The sequence below is a fragment of the Erpetoichthys calabaricus genome, chromosome 5, assembly GCF_900747795.2.
Source record: "Erpetoichthys calabaricus chromosome 5, fErpCal1.3, whole genome shotgun sequence".
Lineage (NCBI taxonomy): Eukaryota > Metazoa > Chordata > Cladistia > Polypteriformes > Polypteridae > Erpetoichthys > Erpetoichthys calabaricus.
Genome location: NC_041398.2, coordinates 3,839,766 through 3,858,705, shown reverse-complemented (window position 1 = coordinate 3,858,705; position 18,940 = coordinate 3,839,766). Strand labels below are relative to the sequence as shown.

General features: G+C 39.1%; 3 protein-coding genes and 1 pseudogene across 3 annotated transcripts in view; 2 read left to right on the top strand and 2 right to left on the bottom strand.

The window, feature by feature from the left end:
• LOC114642076 (tripartite motif-containing protein 16-like) overlaps window positions 1–11,548 on the bottom strand; it is a 920,397-nt gene extending 908,849 nt beyond the window's left edge. The window contains exon 1 of the mRNA XM_051927873.1: window positions 10,864–11,548. Within this exon, the coding sequence (XP_051783833.1) occupies window positions 10,864–11,457 (594 nt within the window). The 5' untranslated portion in view covers window positions 11,458–11,548. The remainder of the gene's footprint in view (window positions 1–10,863) is intronic.
• The window catches only part of LOC114652426 (E3 ubiquitin-protein ligase TRIM16-like), a 1,019,527-nt gene that overhangs the window by 279,800 nt on the left and 720,787 nt on the right, over window positions 1–18,940 (bottom strand). The gene's annotated exons all lie outside the window — the stretch shown is intronic.
• Window positions 1–18,940, top strand: part of LOC114652555 (tripartite motif-containing protein 16-like) — a 593,234-nt pseudogene that overhangs the window by 75,967 nt on the left and 498,327 nt on the right.
• Window positions 1–18,940, top strand: part of LOC114652497 (tripartite motif-containing protein 16-like) — a 642,127-nt gene that overhangs the window by 543,824 nt on the left and 79,363 nt on the right. The window lies entirely within an intron of this gene.

Sequence of the window (18,940 nt, the reverse complement as noted above, 5' to 3'; positions counted from 1 at the left end):
GAAGCGTTAGCTTAGGAATATTTGATTGCACATACGACAAAAGATCACCCGTGTTGTAATTTTGTTCATGACAATATAAAAATAACCATATACAGTAATCCCTCCTCCATCGCGGGGGTTGTGTTCCAGAGCCACCCGCGAAATAAGAAAATCCGCGAAGTAGAAACCATATGTTTATATGGTTATTTTTATATTGTCATGCTTGGGTCACAGATTTGCGCAGAAACACAGGAGGTTGTAGAGAGACAGGAACGTTATTCAAACACTGCAAACAAACATTTGTCTCTTTTTCAAAAGTTTAAACTGTGCTTCATGACAAGACAGAGATGACAGTTCCGTCTCACAATTAAAAGAATGCTAACATATCTTCCTCTTCAAAGGAAACAGAGAGGAAAGCAAACAAATCAATAGGGCTGTTTGGCTTGCGGTACAAAGCTGGTGAAGGCGGCAGCTCACACCCCCTCCATCAGGAGCAGGGAGAGAGAGAGAAAAACAAAGTCAAAAATCAATACGTGCCCTTTGAGCTTTTAAGTATGCGAAGCACCGTGTAGCATTCTTAAAAGCTGCACACAGAAGGTAGCAATGTGAAGATAATCTTTTCAGCATTTTTAGACGAGCGTCCGTATCGTCTAGGTGTGCGAACAGCCCCCCTGCTCACACCCCCTACGTCAGGATCACAGATAGTCAGCGCAAGAGAGAGAGAAAGTAAAGTAAGTTGGGTAGCTTCTCAGCCATCTGCCAATAGCGTACCTTGTATGAAATCAACTGGGCAAACCAACTGAGGACGCATGTACCAGAAATTAAAAGACCCATTGTCCTCAGAAATCCGCGAACCAGCAAAAAATCCGCGATATATATTTAAATATGCTTACATATAAAATCCGCGATACAGTGAAGCCGCGAAAGGCGAAGCGCGATATAGCGAGGGATTACTGTAAACATATGGTTTCTACTTCGCGGATTTTCTTATTTCGCGGGTGGCTCTGGAACGCAACCCCCGCGATGGAGGAGGGATTACTGTATAGGTATGTCAGGAGTCCACATTAGCAAAACCTTTTGTTGGAAAATCGTATGCGCAACTAAAATTTCGTTGAATTTGCTCATGTGATCTGTTGATAAATAATCATTATTTACCAACTCATTCATTGCAAAATGTGACAGTGGTAAGATCACTCCTTCCATAACACTAAACACAAACACTAAGTAGACACTAACACTAAAAAACGGTAACACCGCTGGGAAGAACACTAAATGAGATAAAGTAAAAGTCTACTAAACTTCTTTATTATAACTGCTTTATTATAGCAGGTGAGGACGCTGATGCACGCTTGTTGTTGCCGCTCCTCCCTGTTAACAACACTTTTTGCAAAATTCGCCTTAATTCTGCACTTTCTAATGCTTGTTTTATTTTGTTTATTGTACGTATAGTTTGTTGATACAGCTGACTCGAATTGCATGGATTTGGCTTAATATTTACAGATTTTATGGACTCCACTTTACTGGGAACAGCTAAGTCTGTGGATCACGGGACGAGACCTACAAACATTTCTTTGTACCTGGTGATCTAGCACCTCGGGATGATCTGTCTCCGTGATTATATTCGCTATGCTGATCTGCTCCTGTTTCATCTTACAGTACCCTACGACCGGGAACTGATCTGATGTTCATACTAACCTGGCTTATGGCTCCGGGGCGATCACGCCTGAAATTACCAGGCGTTACTGTTTATAGCTGTGTATTGGAACATCCAAATCCTGCTTCCTCCTCCTGCTGCTTGCTATCGCCGCTCACCTACGCTACCACACCCGCCTGTCCTACCAGCTCCGTTGTGCTGTGCTGCTTCTACACTGCTATCAGCTAAGTATCACTCACTATTTTAGCGCTTTGAGTACTGAGAAAAGCGCTATATAAATGTAATGAATTATTATTACTTATTATTAAACACTAAAGTACAAAAATGAAGTAGAAAGTAATACTAAACCGCTAAACACTAAGAAACACTAAAGGAAAAAATACTATTCTGTAAGTACCGCGTCTACTAAACAGTAAATCAGTAAAGGAGAAAGGACTAACCGCATCAGCTGTGGAGCTCAGCTCGGAGCGAATTGAAGTGAATGAAATGAGGTGAACGGGAGGGGAGATGATCACGTGACTCCAACACCCGCCTTAACTCTTCATCCCTCCACAAACACACAAACACAGCCACACGGATCACAACTCTCCTTTATATATATAGATGAATTTTCTATTACAACTAAATGGTGGGGTGTTACTATATGGGAAGTCAATGTGAGGTAAAAGGTGCATGCTGTCCAGGATAATCAACCCCAAAGCTGGAGGTGTTCTGCTCTTTTTAGAATATTACACATCTGGACAGTGATTCGGATAACTCTGTGATAGAAGGCAGGGATGAAAAGCCCTCAAGATCACCTCCTAACCAGCCCCTAGAATGAGGAGTAAATGATAATATGGGATTTATTTATTAGGGAATTTAGATGAAGCTTTACTCCAGATACAGAGAGTCTTATAAGGTGTTTTGCCTTTTGGTACACATGTGGAATCCCTCCCTCGTTGGGTGGATAGGCTCCTGGCCAAAGCAGGGAAGGAAGGATCCACTAGTCTTTGTCAAATGTGTCCAGTTGTATTTGAGTAATTTTAAGAGGTTGGAACAGATCAGCAGTTCTGCAGGACAATTTAAAGACTTAGGTAGAAAGCTGTGGAGCAGTAGTAACATAGTGATCAGAAGTTTAGCCTATGCAACATGACACTGAGGAAATTAGACAGACAGACAGACAGACAGACAGACAGACAGACAGACAGACAGACAGACAGATAGATAGATAGATAGATAGATAGATAGATAGATAGATAGATAGATAGATAGATCCACACAAAATGGGCCTCATAGAATCTTTACAGAATTAAAGATTTATTCTTCACAAAGTACTCCAAATACACAGACACTCCAAAGCAATCAAAGTTTCAAAACAGAATCCAAAAAGAGCAGTTTTAATACAAAGCAAGAGGTTGAGAAATCCAGAAAATCACAAAAACATAAGTCTCAGCCAAAGAACACAAGAACTCGACATCTCAGAGAACACATTCACAATGAAACTGTGAGATACCTTTGGTATTTATAGGGCTGAAGGGAAGCTCCTGGTAGTGAATGGCAGATGAACCACACACAAACCACATGGAGCTTAACACAGGCAGCTTATAGATAGGATCAAATACAATGAATAATGCAAATACTTAACAAAATCAACATTATCATCAATAAATAAACAAAAAAGACATGAAACAAGACTTTGAGGACCATCCAGGGGAAGGACATCTGGCTGAAAAACATTGTGGTCAACATGGGTATAGACAGGGGATTTCATGCATCACTAATAAGCAGGAATTCTAGGAGGAAACAACACAATCAGAGGAGCATAGAACCATAAACCGAAGTGAAGATCAGTCTGTGAGTTTGGCTCTCCTTCACTTCTACTTCTTCAACCTTCACCTCTGTGTCTGGATTGTGTTGAGTGACACATTGTGCTTGTCTACTCTCCTTGAACTACAGACACACCCCAGTGGTCTGGGCCTGCTGTTTTTAGTACTTTAGTGCACTAGATGGCGCTGGTCTGTTTAATGTGAGTCTGTGCTAAATAAATTAGGTTGGATGAGTTTGGTCTGTCTGGGCACAGAAATGTGTGTGAAGAGTTCTGACTCTGCTGGATGAGAACTTTCTCATAAGTGAATCCTGGCAGAACTGGGCATCAGAGAGTGTGCTACCTTGGACAGTCTGCCAGCTCATTACAGGGTCAGAGCTACACTAGCAATTAAATGAGCCAATTTGGGGTTTCTGCCAATTAACCAAACTGGAATATGAGGGTGTGGGGGAAGATCTGGAATAACTGGAGGAAACTCACTGAGATACTGGAAGAATTGGGAAACTTCACATGGAAAGTTAAAGGAGGACAGTGGATCTGAGATTGAGCAGATGCCACCGCTGGAGAAACTTACTATCTTTTGTCATTAAATATTTGAGCTTAAGTAAAACATTTGGAGGTGTACTTTATATAAAGTCTACACTCAGTCAAACAGTGGAGATGCTTAAGTTGTGGAGTATAATAAAACTAGGAAATAGTAAAATGAATAAGAAAAGACCATTATGATCTCCAGAATAAATCAAGAATGCACCAGATATCCAAATGAGGCTTTTTATAGGAAATGACAGGCTCTCCAATCACAATGTAACCTCTTGACAACAAAAGAATCTGAATAACTCATCTTTAAATTGTATCATTACAGTGAACATGGAGAGAATGTTAATAAGATCTTAGCTCAATAATTCACAAGTAGAAAGTTTGCAATGCAATAATACAAATTATGAGCGCAAATGGTGATAAAGTCATAAAGCATAAAAATATAACTCATGCATTTAGTAAGTACTATAAGTTTTTATATTCTACTCAGTTTATAGAAAACTAGACACAATCTGAGGAGTTCTTTGATTTAACTCCTTAACCGGAATTATCCGGCACATTTGCCTGTGGTTATGTGAATGCCTGGCGCGTAGTATAACTGACGGTTTGGCGTGGGTATTATTACTACTTTGTATTTCGACAACTCTGTGCTTGTATTGGCCGATCACGTGATGTGATTCGAAAGTGAAAGCTGTGAATATGGCGAAACGTAAACTGACTTCAAGTGAGGCTTTGCAGGCGATTTTGGACAGTTCTGATCATGATTGTAGCAGTTCTGAAGAAGATTTTAGCGACAATGATGAGCAGCAACGTGCGCTGCATGATACTGTGAATGAAGACGCATCGGATGACGGCGATGAGTGGGTGTATCCCCAGCATCTCAACTGGACTGCTGCCCGAGGTGAACTACCTTTTCTGCATCCGTTTGAGGCAACGTGTGGCTTTATTGTTGATGTAAACAATTACACTGCTGAGCAGTTTTATGAGCTGTTTGTGTCACCTGATTTGATCAGACATTTTGTTCATCAGACAAATCTGTATGCAGCACAGTTTATTGAGAAAAATCCCACTTTACCTCCACACTCCCGTGTTCGTGCTTGGTTTGACACTGATGAAAGCGAAATGAAAAAATTCATTGGGATTTTGATGTTGATGGGAATAATCAGAAAACCAGATATTGAGATGTACTGGTCTACAGATCCTATGTATGCAACACCTATTTTTGCAGCTGTCATGACACGTAACCGATTCTCTTTGCTGCTGAAATTCTTTCATTTGAATGACAACAGAAATGAGTCAGATAAGAAAGATCCAAACCGCGACTGCTTGTTCAAGCTACGTCCTTTGATTGATCATTTATTTGAAGCATTTCAGTTGCCCTACATGCTAGGACCGTCAGTTGCAGTTGATGAAAGTTTATTGTTGTGGAAGGGCCGCTTACAGTTTCGACAGTATCTACCATTGAAAAGGGCACGGTTTGGTATCAAGATGTTTTGCTTAGCTGAGAATTCAGGTTACATTTATAGATTTCGTGTATACACTGGCAAAGAGGATCCTATGAGTAGTATTTCAGCAGTGTTGCCAGATGAATGTAAGGACTTTGGACTTTCAGAAAAACGCTGTCGTGTCTGTTCAAAGAAGGGTCAGCGTAGAGACGTCAAGACCTTCTGCTCAAAGTGCCCCAGCAATCCAGGACTTTGTGCAGTTCCCTGCTTTGGCCTGTGGCACAGCAAACTCAAATACTGGGAATGAAACTATGATTGACTGAACTACTTTTGACTTTTGAATTACTTTTGACTGTTCCGTTTTGTAGTAGACAATTAATCCAGAAGCCTGAGAAAAGGTACATTTTGTGTTTTATTATGTGTTTGCCCAATTCTAGAACTTGCACAACATTTAGTGGTCAATATTGCTTGAATAAATGTAAAAAATGTAAAAAAAAATGTAAAAAAGTAAAAAAACAAAAATTGTTCAGATTTCGCCTGGCGTGGGGAATATTTAGGGAGTTGGCGGTAAAAGGGTTAATACAAATACAACAGCTGGACACTTTTAGTACAAAGGAACTGGACAAACCTCAGACCCTCTCAGAACTACTGGATGCTATAAACTCACTCCAAAGTGGGAAAACAGCAGGCCCTGATGGCAACCAGTGGAATTTAATGAAGATGTTTTCAACTCAGTTAGCTCCACTATTATTAGCAATGTTTACAGAACCTACAGACAACAAAATTCTACCTCAAACGTTTCACGAAGCGTTAATTCCTGTTTTTACAAAGAAATATAAGTATTATCAAAATGTGCATCATACAGACCACTGATCACTGATGTTCTGAACTATTTGAAATTGGAAAAAACACAAATTCTCAATTAGAAGATCTGTTCAAAACTTTTTAAAATATGGCAAGATCTAATTAATAAAAGTTTAAAAGAAACATTCATAGCAGGGGATAATAATATTCTGCCTTTTTATTATTTATTTATTTATTTTCCAAAATTTGTTTGGTCCTGCTCCTGGCTCTCCTCTCTTTTTCTTGGGTGAATACTGTTTGGTTGTTTTATTTCATTTATTTTTTTGTTCCTGCTTTCTGTTTCTAACGTTCTCATCTTTAATTATTATGTTTAGTTTGAAAGTCATTTAATAAATAAGTTGAACTTGATAGCATGCAATGCTATTTTCTTGAAATAAAAACAACTTAGAACATTAAGGAATGTTGCACCCACTGATCTAATTTAGAACATCAGCGTCGACCTTCAGTGTGAGTTTTTCTTAGTAGAGTTAGGCAGCTGATGCAATATCAGAGGACTTTAGGGTGATGCTTTCTGAATGTCCACTGAATAACACCTGGGATTCTGTCAACAGTGACAGGCCATGAAGGACACCACACAACGTCTTCTCTAACTCTCCCTTCTCCTGTCCCTACACATCATCACCAGTGAAGCTCTGCTGCTCTTCAAGTTCTCTCTTTGATATGAAGTGTTGTCTTCCTATTCTACTCACCTTCATCTCCTCCATCGCCCTCCTCGTCTCCTTCAGTGTCTTCTCTCTCTCCTCAAGTCCCCTCTTGATGTCACTCAGTGTCGCCCCCAGCTGTTTCTGTTTGGACACACAAGAGGACACGTGTGGTCAGATCAGAATTTACGTTCACTTTGTGATTTATTCTTCTCTTTCTGACTCCTAATATTTTCACAACACATTTGTTTGACATTTAATGACACAACTTAGATTTGATTTAAAAAACAGGATTGACAAAAAAGACTAAAAGAAAGGTTTAATTTAATTAATGCAAGATTGAGTTGGGACTTGAAGAGTGTGTCAAATACAGAAGACAGTTTGAAGGCGCACTGATGTGTGAGTTAGTTCTTGACGTTGTGATGGACAGATGTCGTCCTCCCTGCAGCATAGAGGTGCCCCAGATTCCCGCAGGGCACTATAAGAGATGGAGTTCGCCACAGCCATGCTGGGTGCTCTGGGTGCCATCGTGGGACGCTGCAGGGAGACACAAGGATTTTTATTTTCCCTATAGCCCGGAAGTACTCCCAAGTCACGGGGATGGAAGAATAGAAGTACTTCCGGGCTGAAGAAAAATATAAGTCTTTATCTGACCCGGACTTGCTATGGAATCACATGGACAGAAGGACAGGAGCACTTCCGGGTCAAGGACTATTTAAAGGACTATTCAAGTCCCAGCAAGCTGAGCCAGAGTTGAAAAGTAGAGTGATGGAGTTGCTGGGAGGAGAGGAGGATCTTTATTGTAGTTATTGATTATTGATTTGTGTATTATGGTGGTGGTGGTGCTTAAAGCACAATATCTCAAGAAAAAAAGAATTAAAATTATTTCTTGTGCTTTTACTTGGTGTCTTGGACATTTGTCTGTGTGGTTTGAGCAGCGACAGTACCCTCTATTGTCACAACGTTTAGAAGACATCACATCGGCAAACTGGGACATGTGAAGTTCACACAACACCAAAAACAATAAAAACACACTGGAGTGTGTAAGTAAAGAAACTGGTGAAAGGCCAGGAGGACTTAAACACGTCATGTCAGTAATTATAGGATCTACAAGGCCATTTGATATCCTGAGTCAGACGCGTGAGGACGTTGTCTGCCGTTGTCATTTTCTGGAGTCAAGTAAGATACACGAAATACACAAATGATTCTGTTGAATTCAGGAAGAAGGCAACTTAAAGGAATTCTAAAACTCAAAAATGATATTCTTATACTGTATGTTACTCACCTCATGTGTTTTGTTTATAGAACTGAGATTTTTTTTAAACTAAATGTTTATTATGCTTATGTTTTTTGGTTTCTCCAGAGCCTTCAGGACCACCCAGCCATCCCTGCAGGTAGGTGAGCCTGTGGTGTCCTGATGATGGACTGTCTGTCAGGCAGAGTGCAGTTTGGGTGACTCAAGGACTGTGTGAGCAACACTGGAGCAGCACAAGGAACAGGCCTGTCTGCTTTACTCTTCACTCTGTGCACCTCACACTGGAAATAACAATTTTATTTTTGTTATATATCCAAAAATCACCCAAGAAATGATTCAGTGGGCTTTAACAGGCCATGTTTTTTGAGAGCCCCCTTCTCCAGGTGCCCTAAGAAGACAAGAAAAAACTCGCAAATAAACCTTGTAAGGAAAGAAAATGGAAGAAATCTTAGGAGGGCAATTCAGAGAGAGACAACCCTGTAGATAGGCTGGGTGTGCAGTGAGTGTCAAACACAAGAGATAGATGACCAATCCATCATGGCCTCCTCAGAAACACAACACAACAGTACAAACTACAAGGCAAAATGCAAGAATAGATGAGACCACTCAGTAAATTCAGAACTACCACATATGAGGACACAGATTTGTGTAAATTCATCAAAACAAAATAGAAACTAAAGAACAAAAATGAGAAATAACAACATCTGACCATCAGCTCATTGTAGGACCACAGCCAGATTGTAGAACAGGAGTCAGACAAGCCAGCCTCATAATGGCTTCTGTTACTGTCACTGTCACTGTCACAGCTCTTGTCATCATGTTGAACAAAGGCAGCTACAGACCCGTAAGGGCAGAAGAAAGCCGAGGGGTCTTATGAAGCCATGAAGCCCACCTGAGGAATCACAAACACCTGTGACGCCAAGTGTCCCCAACATTAGGATTTCCTGAAATGGGGGACTGTGTAGAAAAAGTGCTGTGTGAGTGAAATGTCTGTAAATAAACTTAAATGAAAGTCTGCCGTGTGCACTTTAATCACAATGTCTGAATTGTTGGATTTAATTTAATTCAATTCAAATTCATAGTTTCATTAAAGTGAAATATCTAACCAGCTTAACTATGGAAAGAAAATGACACATCATATAAAACATGTTTAAAATATGTAGCATAACTTTTCAAGATGTAAGAGATTTTTTTAAATCACTTCACAGTTCTATTCATTTTAATTGAATTTAACTAATTGTTTTATGGGCACCCTACTATTTTATTTTTAGTCACATACGAACAATTCAATTTTTGTGTAAGAATTTTTTTTTCTTTTTAGTGCATTTTTAAATAAAATCATGTCATTTAAAAATCTTTTTTTACATATTTTTTCTGCATCCAGAAATATCAAAACATCTGGAAACTGCACAGGAATAAATTAAATAGCTTGGAATGTTAGAACTATGAAGAAATCTGCTCAGTTTGTGGCTGAAGTTCATAAATTATTAAATTACCAACACCTCAGTCCACCTAACATGCGGATATTTAGATTATGGGATGAAGACAGAGCATCAGCAGGAAACCCACATGGACACGAGGAGAACATGCAATCAAATATAATGTATTTATGATATAAGGACAACTGAAGGTGTGCGTATTCAAGAACATTCAGACAAATGACTTCCACAAACAACACAAAACATGAATCTGCGTTACTTTAATTTGTTCTTTTTCTCACTCTTACAGAAAAAGGCACATCAATTGTGATTTTTATTTCTCTAAATTTTATCCAAACAATTTACCAGGTCACATCCTTCTTTCAGAGCTGCTTTTCAATGTTCTCATCTCAGTTCTGGTCTCACAGAAGGTTAGATGGATCAGTTCCCTCACACTCTCTCTTACACTCTCATAGCAACATGGATTTGTGCACAGATTGCCTGAACTCATTTATAGCTTCCCTGTATATCTGTGTGTGTGTGTGTTTGTGTGTGTGCGTGTGTGCGTGTGTAACACTGCCTTCAACTGATACAAGACTAGTTTAGACCCCTTCTCACAGTTATGTTGATGTCAATTCCCAGAATTCACCCACTCTCTTTGTTTTACTACCAAGTTACAGCCAGGAGTTCCTGGAGTTTAATTTATTGTACAAAACTTTGACTTACAGTAACTCTGCAGTACAATACAGACTGACGTGAGACTCTTAAAAAGTCCTGAGATGAGCCAAACGCACACTGAAATTCTTTTAAAATGGACCAACAAGACAAAGCAAACAGCCATCTAAACCCACTTGGCGTGTGTGTGGCGTTACTACAGATGGTGTCTATTCGTGTGCTCTGACTGTCGACTGAATTCTGTTTACGCTGACACTCCATGGTGAATTATTACGCTTACCTCATGAGGTAAGAGCACCTCATGAGGGTCAGAATGTCAGATATTACTATGAGCAGTTCACAGGACACTTGTACCCTGCCAGGGGGAAGTTCAGGTCTGCAGGCTGTAGTTTGCCCCCCGCTGTCTTAGAACACAAAGAAACTGAGCAAGAGAGACCACTTGGTTCACTTGACTGCTCAATGGGTTTCTTGCCTGTAGTTGAAAAATCAAATTTATAAGATGGATGAATAGATTCTTCTGTTACACTATATTACATATCCTTTAACTTCTATTATTTAGTTTGTTTCCATTAAACACTAAGCCCCACTCACCTGTTTTTCTTCTCTTTCCATCACCAGCTCGACCATTTCATGATTTTTATGTCCAGTTACCACACACATCATGCAGATACACATCTCATCAGTTTTACAGAATATCTCCAGACTTTTCTGATGTTTCTCACAGAGTTTCTCCTTCAGATTTCTATCAGGATCAACCAGCTTGTGGTGCTTCAGGGCTGCTACTTCATAGTGAGGCTGCAGGTGAGTCCAACAGTAAGAGGCTGAGCAGGTTAGACAGGACTTCACTGCCTTGAACTTCTTCCCAGTACAGAAATCACACTCCATGTCTCCAGGGCCGGCATAATTCTTAGATGGAGGAGGAGGACTCGGAGGAGGACTGATTGTTGTCTTCTTTAATTTCTTGATGACTTCATTATGCAGGGTAGTTCTTCGCAGTGCTGGCCTTGTGGTGAAGTTGTGTCTGCACTGAGGACAGCTGCACAATTGGCTCTGATCCCAGCAGTCCATGAGGCACTTCAGACAGAAACTGTGACCACAGGGGATGGTGACGGGGTCAGTCAGGGTGTCCAGACACACCGAGCAGGTGAACTCGTCCTGTAATCCACACAGCTGGGCTTCAGCCATTGTTAGTCTGAGGAGAGGCAGGCAGAGAGAATCAGTCAGACAAACAAGGAAGTGACTTGTGAAGAAACCAAAGTGAAAGATTGTGTTCAGTGAGGAGGAAAAGGAGGAGATTTAAAGAGAAAGCTGAGAGCTCACAGAGAGAACATCTGAGGAGACATTGAGGGTGAACAGTTAACGTGAAGCAGGAGCTCAGAGAGTGAAGACCCCAAAGTGACAGAAGAGATGACGTGTCTCAGGGGTCTGTTAAAGTGTAATTCACGTCAGTATTTCTTGTTACTTATTACAAACATCAGTGCATATTTGACAGACTCAGAGCTCAGTGCACACTGACAGATGGAATAAAATAAAAATAAAACACAACACAGCAATGACTGTAAACAGATTTGCATGTCACCATGCTGGTCCTCTTTATTAGTCAAATTGTCCATCCCATAATAAGCTCTCATCTCTTGCTTATCAGAGTTGTGTGAATGATCTGGTTGAGGAGAATAATCTGATTGATGTTAATCCATCAAATCATGAATTTTGTTTTTTTTCTTTGTCCATGTCAGTAATTTCTCAGATTATTCAGTAAATTCACCAACTCTTAGACTCCCAACAAGGTAGTTGAAGCCCTTGAATGATATGATTTATTGATAAACAGACCGTAGAAATTTGAAAACTTTTTAAAAATTGACATAACAGACAGGACACAAAACAGAGAGACATGTAACACCGAGCAGGTGTTGGCCACTCTTAGCTCATTCACAGGTTATACAAGTCGTATTATCACAGGATTTGTGAGACTAGGCTGGTGTACTCCTGCACCCTACGATGAACACACAGACACTCATACACACGCACACACACATACACATACAGATCCTCTCTCTCTTTCAGGCCCCACTTCTTCTGAGCAGCAGCGAGCGGAAGCACAGAGCAACAGCATCTCCCACAGGCACGTAGCTCTTCACAAACACTCGAGTAAGTCCAACTAGAGTAAAATCAACATCCAACAAGGAGACGTCGAAGTCGATTGCCCAGTGGGTGGTAGAAAGTTAAAGCCGACTGTCTCCTATTGATTCAGATGAAAGCACCAAAGTTACTGCAGAAACAGAGAAGATGAACTCAGCGCTAAACATAAGTTTCATCTGTTCTTTGCCCATCGAGGGCACATTTATATGTGGTGTGTCCTGAAGCATGTACAGTTCAGGCTTTCCGGTCGACAGTGTAGACAGCTTCACCTGCCAAAAGTGTTTAGTTAATTTAGAGTCAGTTGGGAAACTATGTGAATTGGAGTACCGTGTTAGGAACCTGATAGCAATTAGGCAAACCGAACATTCAATCAACTTGGTTTGTTTAGATCATTTGGCGACTTCTGATTAAGCTTCAGTCTCTCCAGGTCCCACTGTAGTCAGTGTGCAGCCGAAGTCAGCAGCACCAATTCAGCCGCAGGGCACAACAGTGAGACAGGGGCCTAAGAAGCCAAAATTGAGTCCCTTGGCACCTAGGTTACCAATTTGGATCCAGAACAGATTCTCAGCACTCTGCAGCATGCCTGTGGATAACTGAGAACAACATAGTGCTCATAATTAGCGATTCCTTAGTGCAGAATGTCAGAATTCCAAACTATGTTAAACCAACAGTTAATGTTAAATGCCTGCCAGGTGCGAAGATTTCTGACAGAGAGGCCCAATTGGATCGTATCACCGATGATGAAGTATCTAACTTATTGCTGCATGGTGGCACTAATTATATTTATTTACAGCAATCTGAGGTATTAAAGAGGAACTTCATCTCTCTATACAGCAAAGCTAAAAGAAAATGTCGGAATTTAGTTGTATCTGGCCCCTTACCAAGATTATATAGAGGGGATGTAATTTATAGCAGATTGTATTCCCTTCACTGCTGGGTAGAAACTTGATAAAAGCATAGCGTTTGTGAACATTTGGGATGAGTTTTGGGAAAGGCCTGGATTTTTCATAAGAGATGGTCTTTATCCTAACTAGAGGAAATCTTTAGTATTATCCCAAAATATGGCAACAAAACTGCCTGGCTGACTGATTAGAGCTCCATCCAGGCCACAGTCATGTGATCTTAAATCACAGGCTGTTGTTTATCCCACCTGTTACTTTCCTGAAGCTGTTACTCATAATTCTTGTCATGGGGCATTCCGTAAATTTAGTCTTGATACAAACCTTAAATTAATCGATAACCAAAAAATAAGGTGTATAATTAGACCAAGAGATAAAACCAGACCCTCCACCAGGGGAACCTGTAGTAGAAACTTAGCTCAAATTAAAAAAGTATATCAGCAGTTCAGAAAGAAGTTTTCAGTTTTAAATGCTGCTTATTGAGCATTCGCTCTCTTGGCAGTAAAGCTGTTTTGGTAAATGATATTATATTAAGTACAAAATCTGATCTGTGTCTTCTCACTGAAACCTGGCTTAGTAAATGTGACACTGTCCCCCTAGCTGAGGTGTCATTAGACGGATACTCGTTCCTACATAAGTCTAGAGATTCTGGTCAAGGAGGAGGCCTTGGAATAATTCATTGTAACAAAATGCAAATCACTTCTAAAAATTTAGGCAACTTCACATCCTTTGAGGCATTCATTTTATATATTAAAACAGATTCCAAAACAATTATACTGCTAGTCTACAGACCGTATTCATTGTTCATGACTGAATTTAGCAACCTTTTATCCGATTTGGCTATAAATCATGATCACATAGTACTGATGGGGGATTTTATTGTACACATTGATGTGGAAACTGACACTTTTAGCAAATGTTTTACTTATTAGTTAAATTCAGTAGGCTTTTGTCAGATTGTCAAAGGTCCAACTCATAATCATAACCACACATTAGGTTTAATTATAACTTACAAAGTTGAAATTGAAAATGTAAATATTACTCCATTAAATGAAGTTATTTCTGATCACTACTTAATTACATTTGATTTAGTCTTGCCCTTGCCAACTCACTCACAGATTAAAATAAAGACAGTGTGACATTTAGACTGTTAATTCTGCTTCACAATTTATAGATACTTTGAGTTAGTCAAGTGTAATTGTGGAAAACCATTTAGATCAGCTAACATCACATTATAATGTGACTTTGAGAGATGCTTTGGACGCAGTGACTCCCTTTAAAACAAAAGTGATCAAAGCACATAGAAACTCTCCCCAGTTTAATGAAAACACTCGAGGTCTTAAATTAGAGTGTCAAAAACTGGAGCGCAGATGGAGAGCAACAAAGGTACATGTCTTTCAAATTGCATGGACAGAGTGTTAAAAAATATAAAAAAGCTTTCTTTACTGCTTGCTCAGACTACTATTCTAAAATAATAGACAGCAATAATAAAAATCCTTGGGTACTGTTTAGAACAGTTGCTAAGTTTACAAATGGGAATTCAGATCTACAGTGCAAAATACCAACAGACATTAGCAGTACAGACTTTATGAACTTCTTCAATGAGAAAATTAAAAATATAAGATCCCAGATCTCTGCATCACAGTGCAAACCACATACTATCTCACATTGCATTTAACACTTTACAAATTTTAATCTTGCAACAGAGCAGGAAGTCTTAACTTTAATTTCTGAAATGAAACCCACTACTTGTTCCCTGATCCAGTGTCAACAAAACTAGTAAAAAGTGCAATGGATGTTCTTGCCGCACCTATTCTTAACATTATCAATAGTTCATTATTGCATGGCGCAGTACCTGATGCACTGAAAGTGTCAATCATCAAACCTTTACTTAAAAAGTCAGATCGAGGGCCACACATTCTTAATAATTATAGCCCCATTTCAAATGTACCCTTTCTCTCAAAAATACTTGAAAAAGTATTTGCCAATCAGCTTCAGGCACACCTTACGAAAAACAAATTTTTGAGAAATTCCAGTCTGGTTTCCTCACTGGTCATAGTACAGAAATGACACTAACGCGTGTTGTAAATGACACTCTGATATCCTCTGATGAAGGAAACTCCACTGTAATTATGTTGTCAGACTTAAATAAAATGGTCATTAGTGTTAAACGCTGTGTTTAACTAAACAGGCCTGAAAATGATGTTGGCTTTACAGACAGTGGCCTGGCCTGGTTTAGTTCTTATATATATATCAGATATGGTGTCCTGCAAGGCTCAATACTGGGACCTTTCCACTAGGATCAATTATTAGTAAACATCATGTTAATTTTCACTCCTATGCTGATGATACCCAGATACAAATTTCATTTAGACCAAATGAAGTTTCTCCAATGTTGTCTTTTAACACTAGAATCCCTGATGCCTACAAAAATATTTTCCCGGGCCACCTTAAATTCCCTCTCACCTTCTCATCAGCATCTTTCTTCTGTAAAGTGTCAATCAGCAGAAGCAGCAAGCAGCCTGCTATCCCTTCCCCCACCGAAGCAGTTGAAGTCAAGTTAGACACAAAAGTCTACTTATCTGGTAGTCAAGTGTCTGGAATTGTATTGGGTAAATAATATATTGTTATTTGGAATGCATACATTTCATGTGTGATCTATGTCTACAACAATCTGTGTAAGTGTAGGATGACAAGAAATGAGAGGCAAGAAATGCTGAACACATAACTAAAAGAAAAGCTTTTTTCATGTTACAATAATAATTGACAAATTGTTGATGTGAAGTTTCTGTCAAATAAACATTTTCACAAAAGGCATAACAAAACAAGTGCGCTTTTATTCAAGAATATAACTGAAGAAAAAGAAATTGTCCAATTTACATGTTACTGGTAATGTGTGAAAACTGAAGCCCAACTATCAATCGATATGAAGACTTGGCTGGTGCAGAAGTGAAGACGACTGTCTCATAATCACGAGGTTGCAGGTTCGATCCCAGGTCCTCCTCATATTTACTGTTTTGGGTAGTGAGCTGCTATTATTGTTACTATTATAGTATATGATTAAAATATACATGTGATTTGAGAACTGTACTGCTATTATTTCTATTATTACAGTATATAATAAAAACAAACATTTGATTTGACTCTGTAACGGCCATTGTAAATTTATGGTACTTGTACAAGTTAGCGCTGAAGGGATAAAAGCAGACACACAAACGCAACTCACTCATTTCTTCTTGGTGTCTTGTTGAGCACACAGACACTGCAGTGTCTATGATGGATGTTACTTTTCCTCACAGTCAGACATTCACATCAACATGTCATTTGGAATGATTTTTTTATACAGTGATGGAGCAACATTACCACTGTGACAACAAATGTGCAAACACACATGTATGCGAATGTCTTTTATATTGTACTGACTGATAGGTGGGCTTTAGCAACATGTCAGTTGAGCAATTCCTTTTACTTCTGTTTTTTTTCTTGAACAAAAGCGTACTTGTTTTGTTACACCTTTGTGAAAGTGTTTCTTGGATACTTGGGCTTAACACATCCTACACTTCACGTCAAAATGATGTCTTTATTACTATAACATATTGTTTTGTCTTGGTAGAGTAACATATTACTTTACTTTCCCCTTTTGTATTATTAATATATAGCCTTTGTCAGAATACCTCAAATCTCCCAGACTTACCACTGTTTATCAGGTATTGTACTTTATAACTTCTCCCCACCTTCTCTTCTACATTTATAACCTCAGACAATTAGGTGTAGTAAAAGACAAGCAGGAGTTAAGTTACAATTTAAATAATGAATTATTGATGATATTCATAAATAATAACAATAAGCAAAGTACATTTGAATACTGGCAACAATACAAACTGAAAATTCTGATGTGTAGTTTCAGACGGTACAGAGACTTGATAGTTACTTAAAATGTCTCTAGTTAAGTCCACATTTGTGGTCAGCTTTCTTCAGAACAGGACGCATGCCTGTCTCAATATGGCTGTCAAGCTGTGCTCTTCATTATGTTATCCTTTTCAGTTCATGGTGTCTGAGATGCTCCTTCATCAGTTGGTCAGAGAGAGAGGGGGATAAAGCAGGCAAATTTAAAGGCTTTCTGTACACAACCTACAGCGTCTTTGGTACTTAAAGGCTTCTGATACAAGCCAATTCCAAACAGCCATTTTTCAGACCAATGGGGCATAGAATACCTTCACACCTGCCCTCAAAACCAAGTGTTAAGGTGATGTTCACCAGCTAGGCACTCTGGCTTTTCTGTGGGGGTTGATTGAGTAGAAAATCACTAGCCAAACTTGTCTGAGGCACTTCCCCCAACCCTGTCGTAAAATTCACTATCCTGACTTAGTCCTAGGGGGAAAACACCAATGCTTCTCACTAATGAAATACTAATATTACATTTCTTTGCCTAAGTTACAAATAAATACATACAAAATATTTATCAACTTTTATGCTAAATTTCACACCATAACACATATGAGAACGTTTTCTGTTTTAGCTGTGTGTTCAGCCATTTCTTGTTTCACATTTCCTCTGTTATTCAATATTTACTCAGATCGTTGTAGACACGGAACACACATGAAATATATGTATTTCAAATCATGATATTTCATTACCTCTATAATAAATTTCTTACAAATGTATTGCCAGATAAACACTTCAACACAGACTTGAGCTGTGAGGATTGTAGCGGGGTGATGCCTTCATCGGACTGAATGCGGGGCGGGGGGAGGATGTGTTCCGCTAATCCACACATTTCCAAACAAAAGAGGGCTAACAGCACAGTGATAAGGAGCAGCGAGCTTCCTGGAATTTGTCAGGAACATTTAAGAAGGTCAAAGACAACAATAAAAATCATAAGCTTCAGGGATCTTAGTGTTAAGTAGTTGGGTTAGTAAATTAAAGGAGCAGGTGGATGAGAACTACTTGTCTTTAAACACAGATAAAACAGAGATGTTAATTATTGGAGGGACTGACGCTGATGACAACAATATTTTGTCATCATTTAAAACAGCAGGAATCTCCGTTAATTTTACCGAATAAGCCCACAATCTCAGTGTTGTCTTTGATAATTTAAAGCACATGTTACAAAGTTGTCTAAATCAGGTTTTTTCCATCTCAGGAATATTGGATATATTAAAGCATTTTCTAAATAAGCGGGATTCTAAGAATTTAATTCATGCATTTATTTCTAGTAGAATTTACTACTGCAATTCTGTGTTCACTGGATGTTCAAATTGTACTTTATACAGCCTTCAGTTAATCCAAAATGCTGCATTAAAAATAATTACAAGAAAATACGAACACATAAGTCCAGTTCTTAAATCCTTACACTGGCTCCTGGTAAAATTTAGGGCAGATTTCAAAATCCTCCTTTTAACATATAAAGCCTTAAATGGCCGAGGTCCGGCTTACTTATCTGAACTTATCATGACTTACAAACCAGAGTGCACATTAACACTAGAAGCCTACAATAAAACTTGTAATGCCAGGCCACCGTAAATTGTCATTGCCTCGCACTTCTCCATCAGCGTCTTTTGTTTTGTAAATTTGTCGATCAGCAAAAGCAGCAGGCAGCCTGCGATCCCACCCCGATGCAGCTTTAGTCG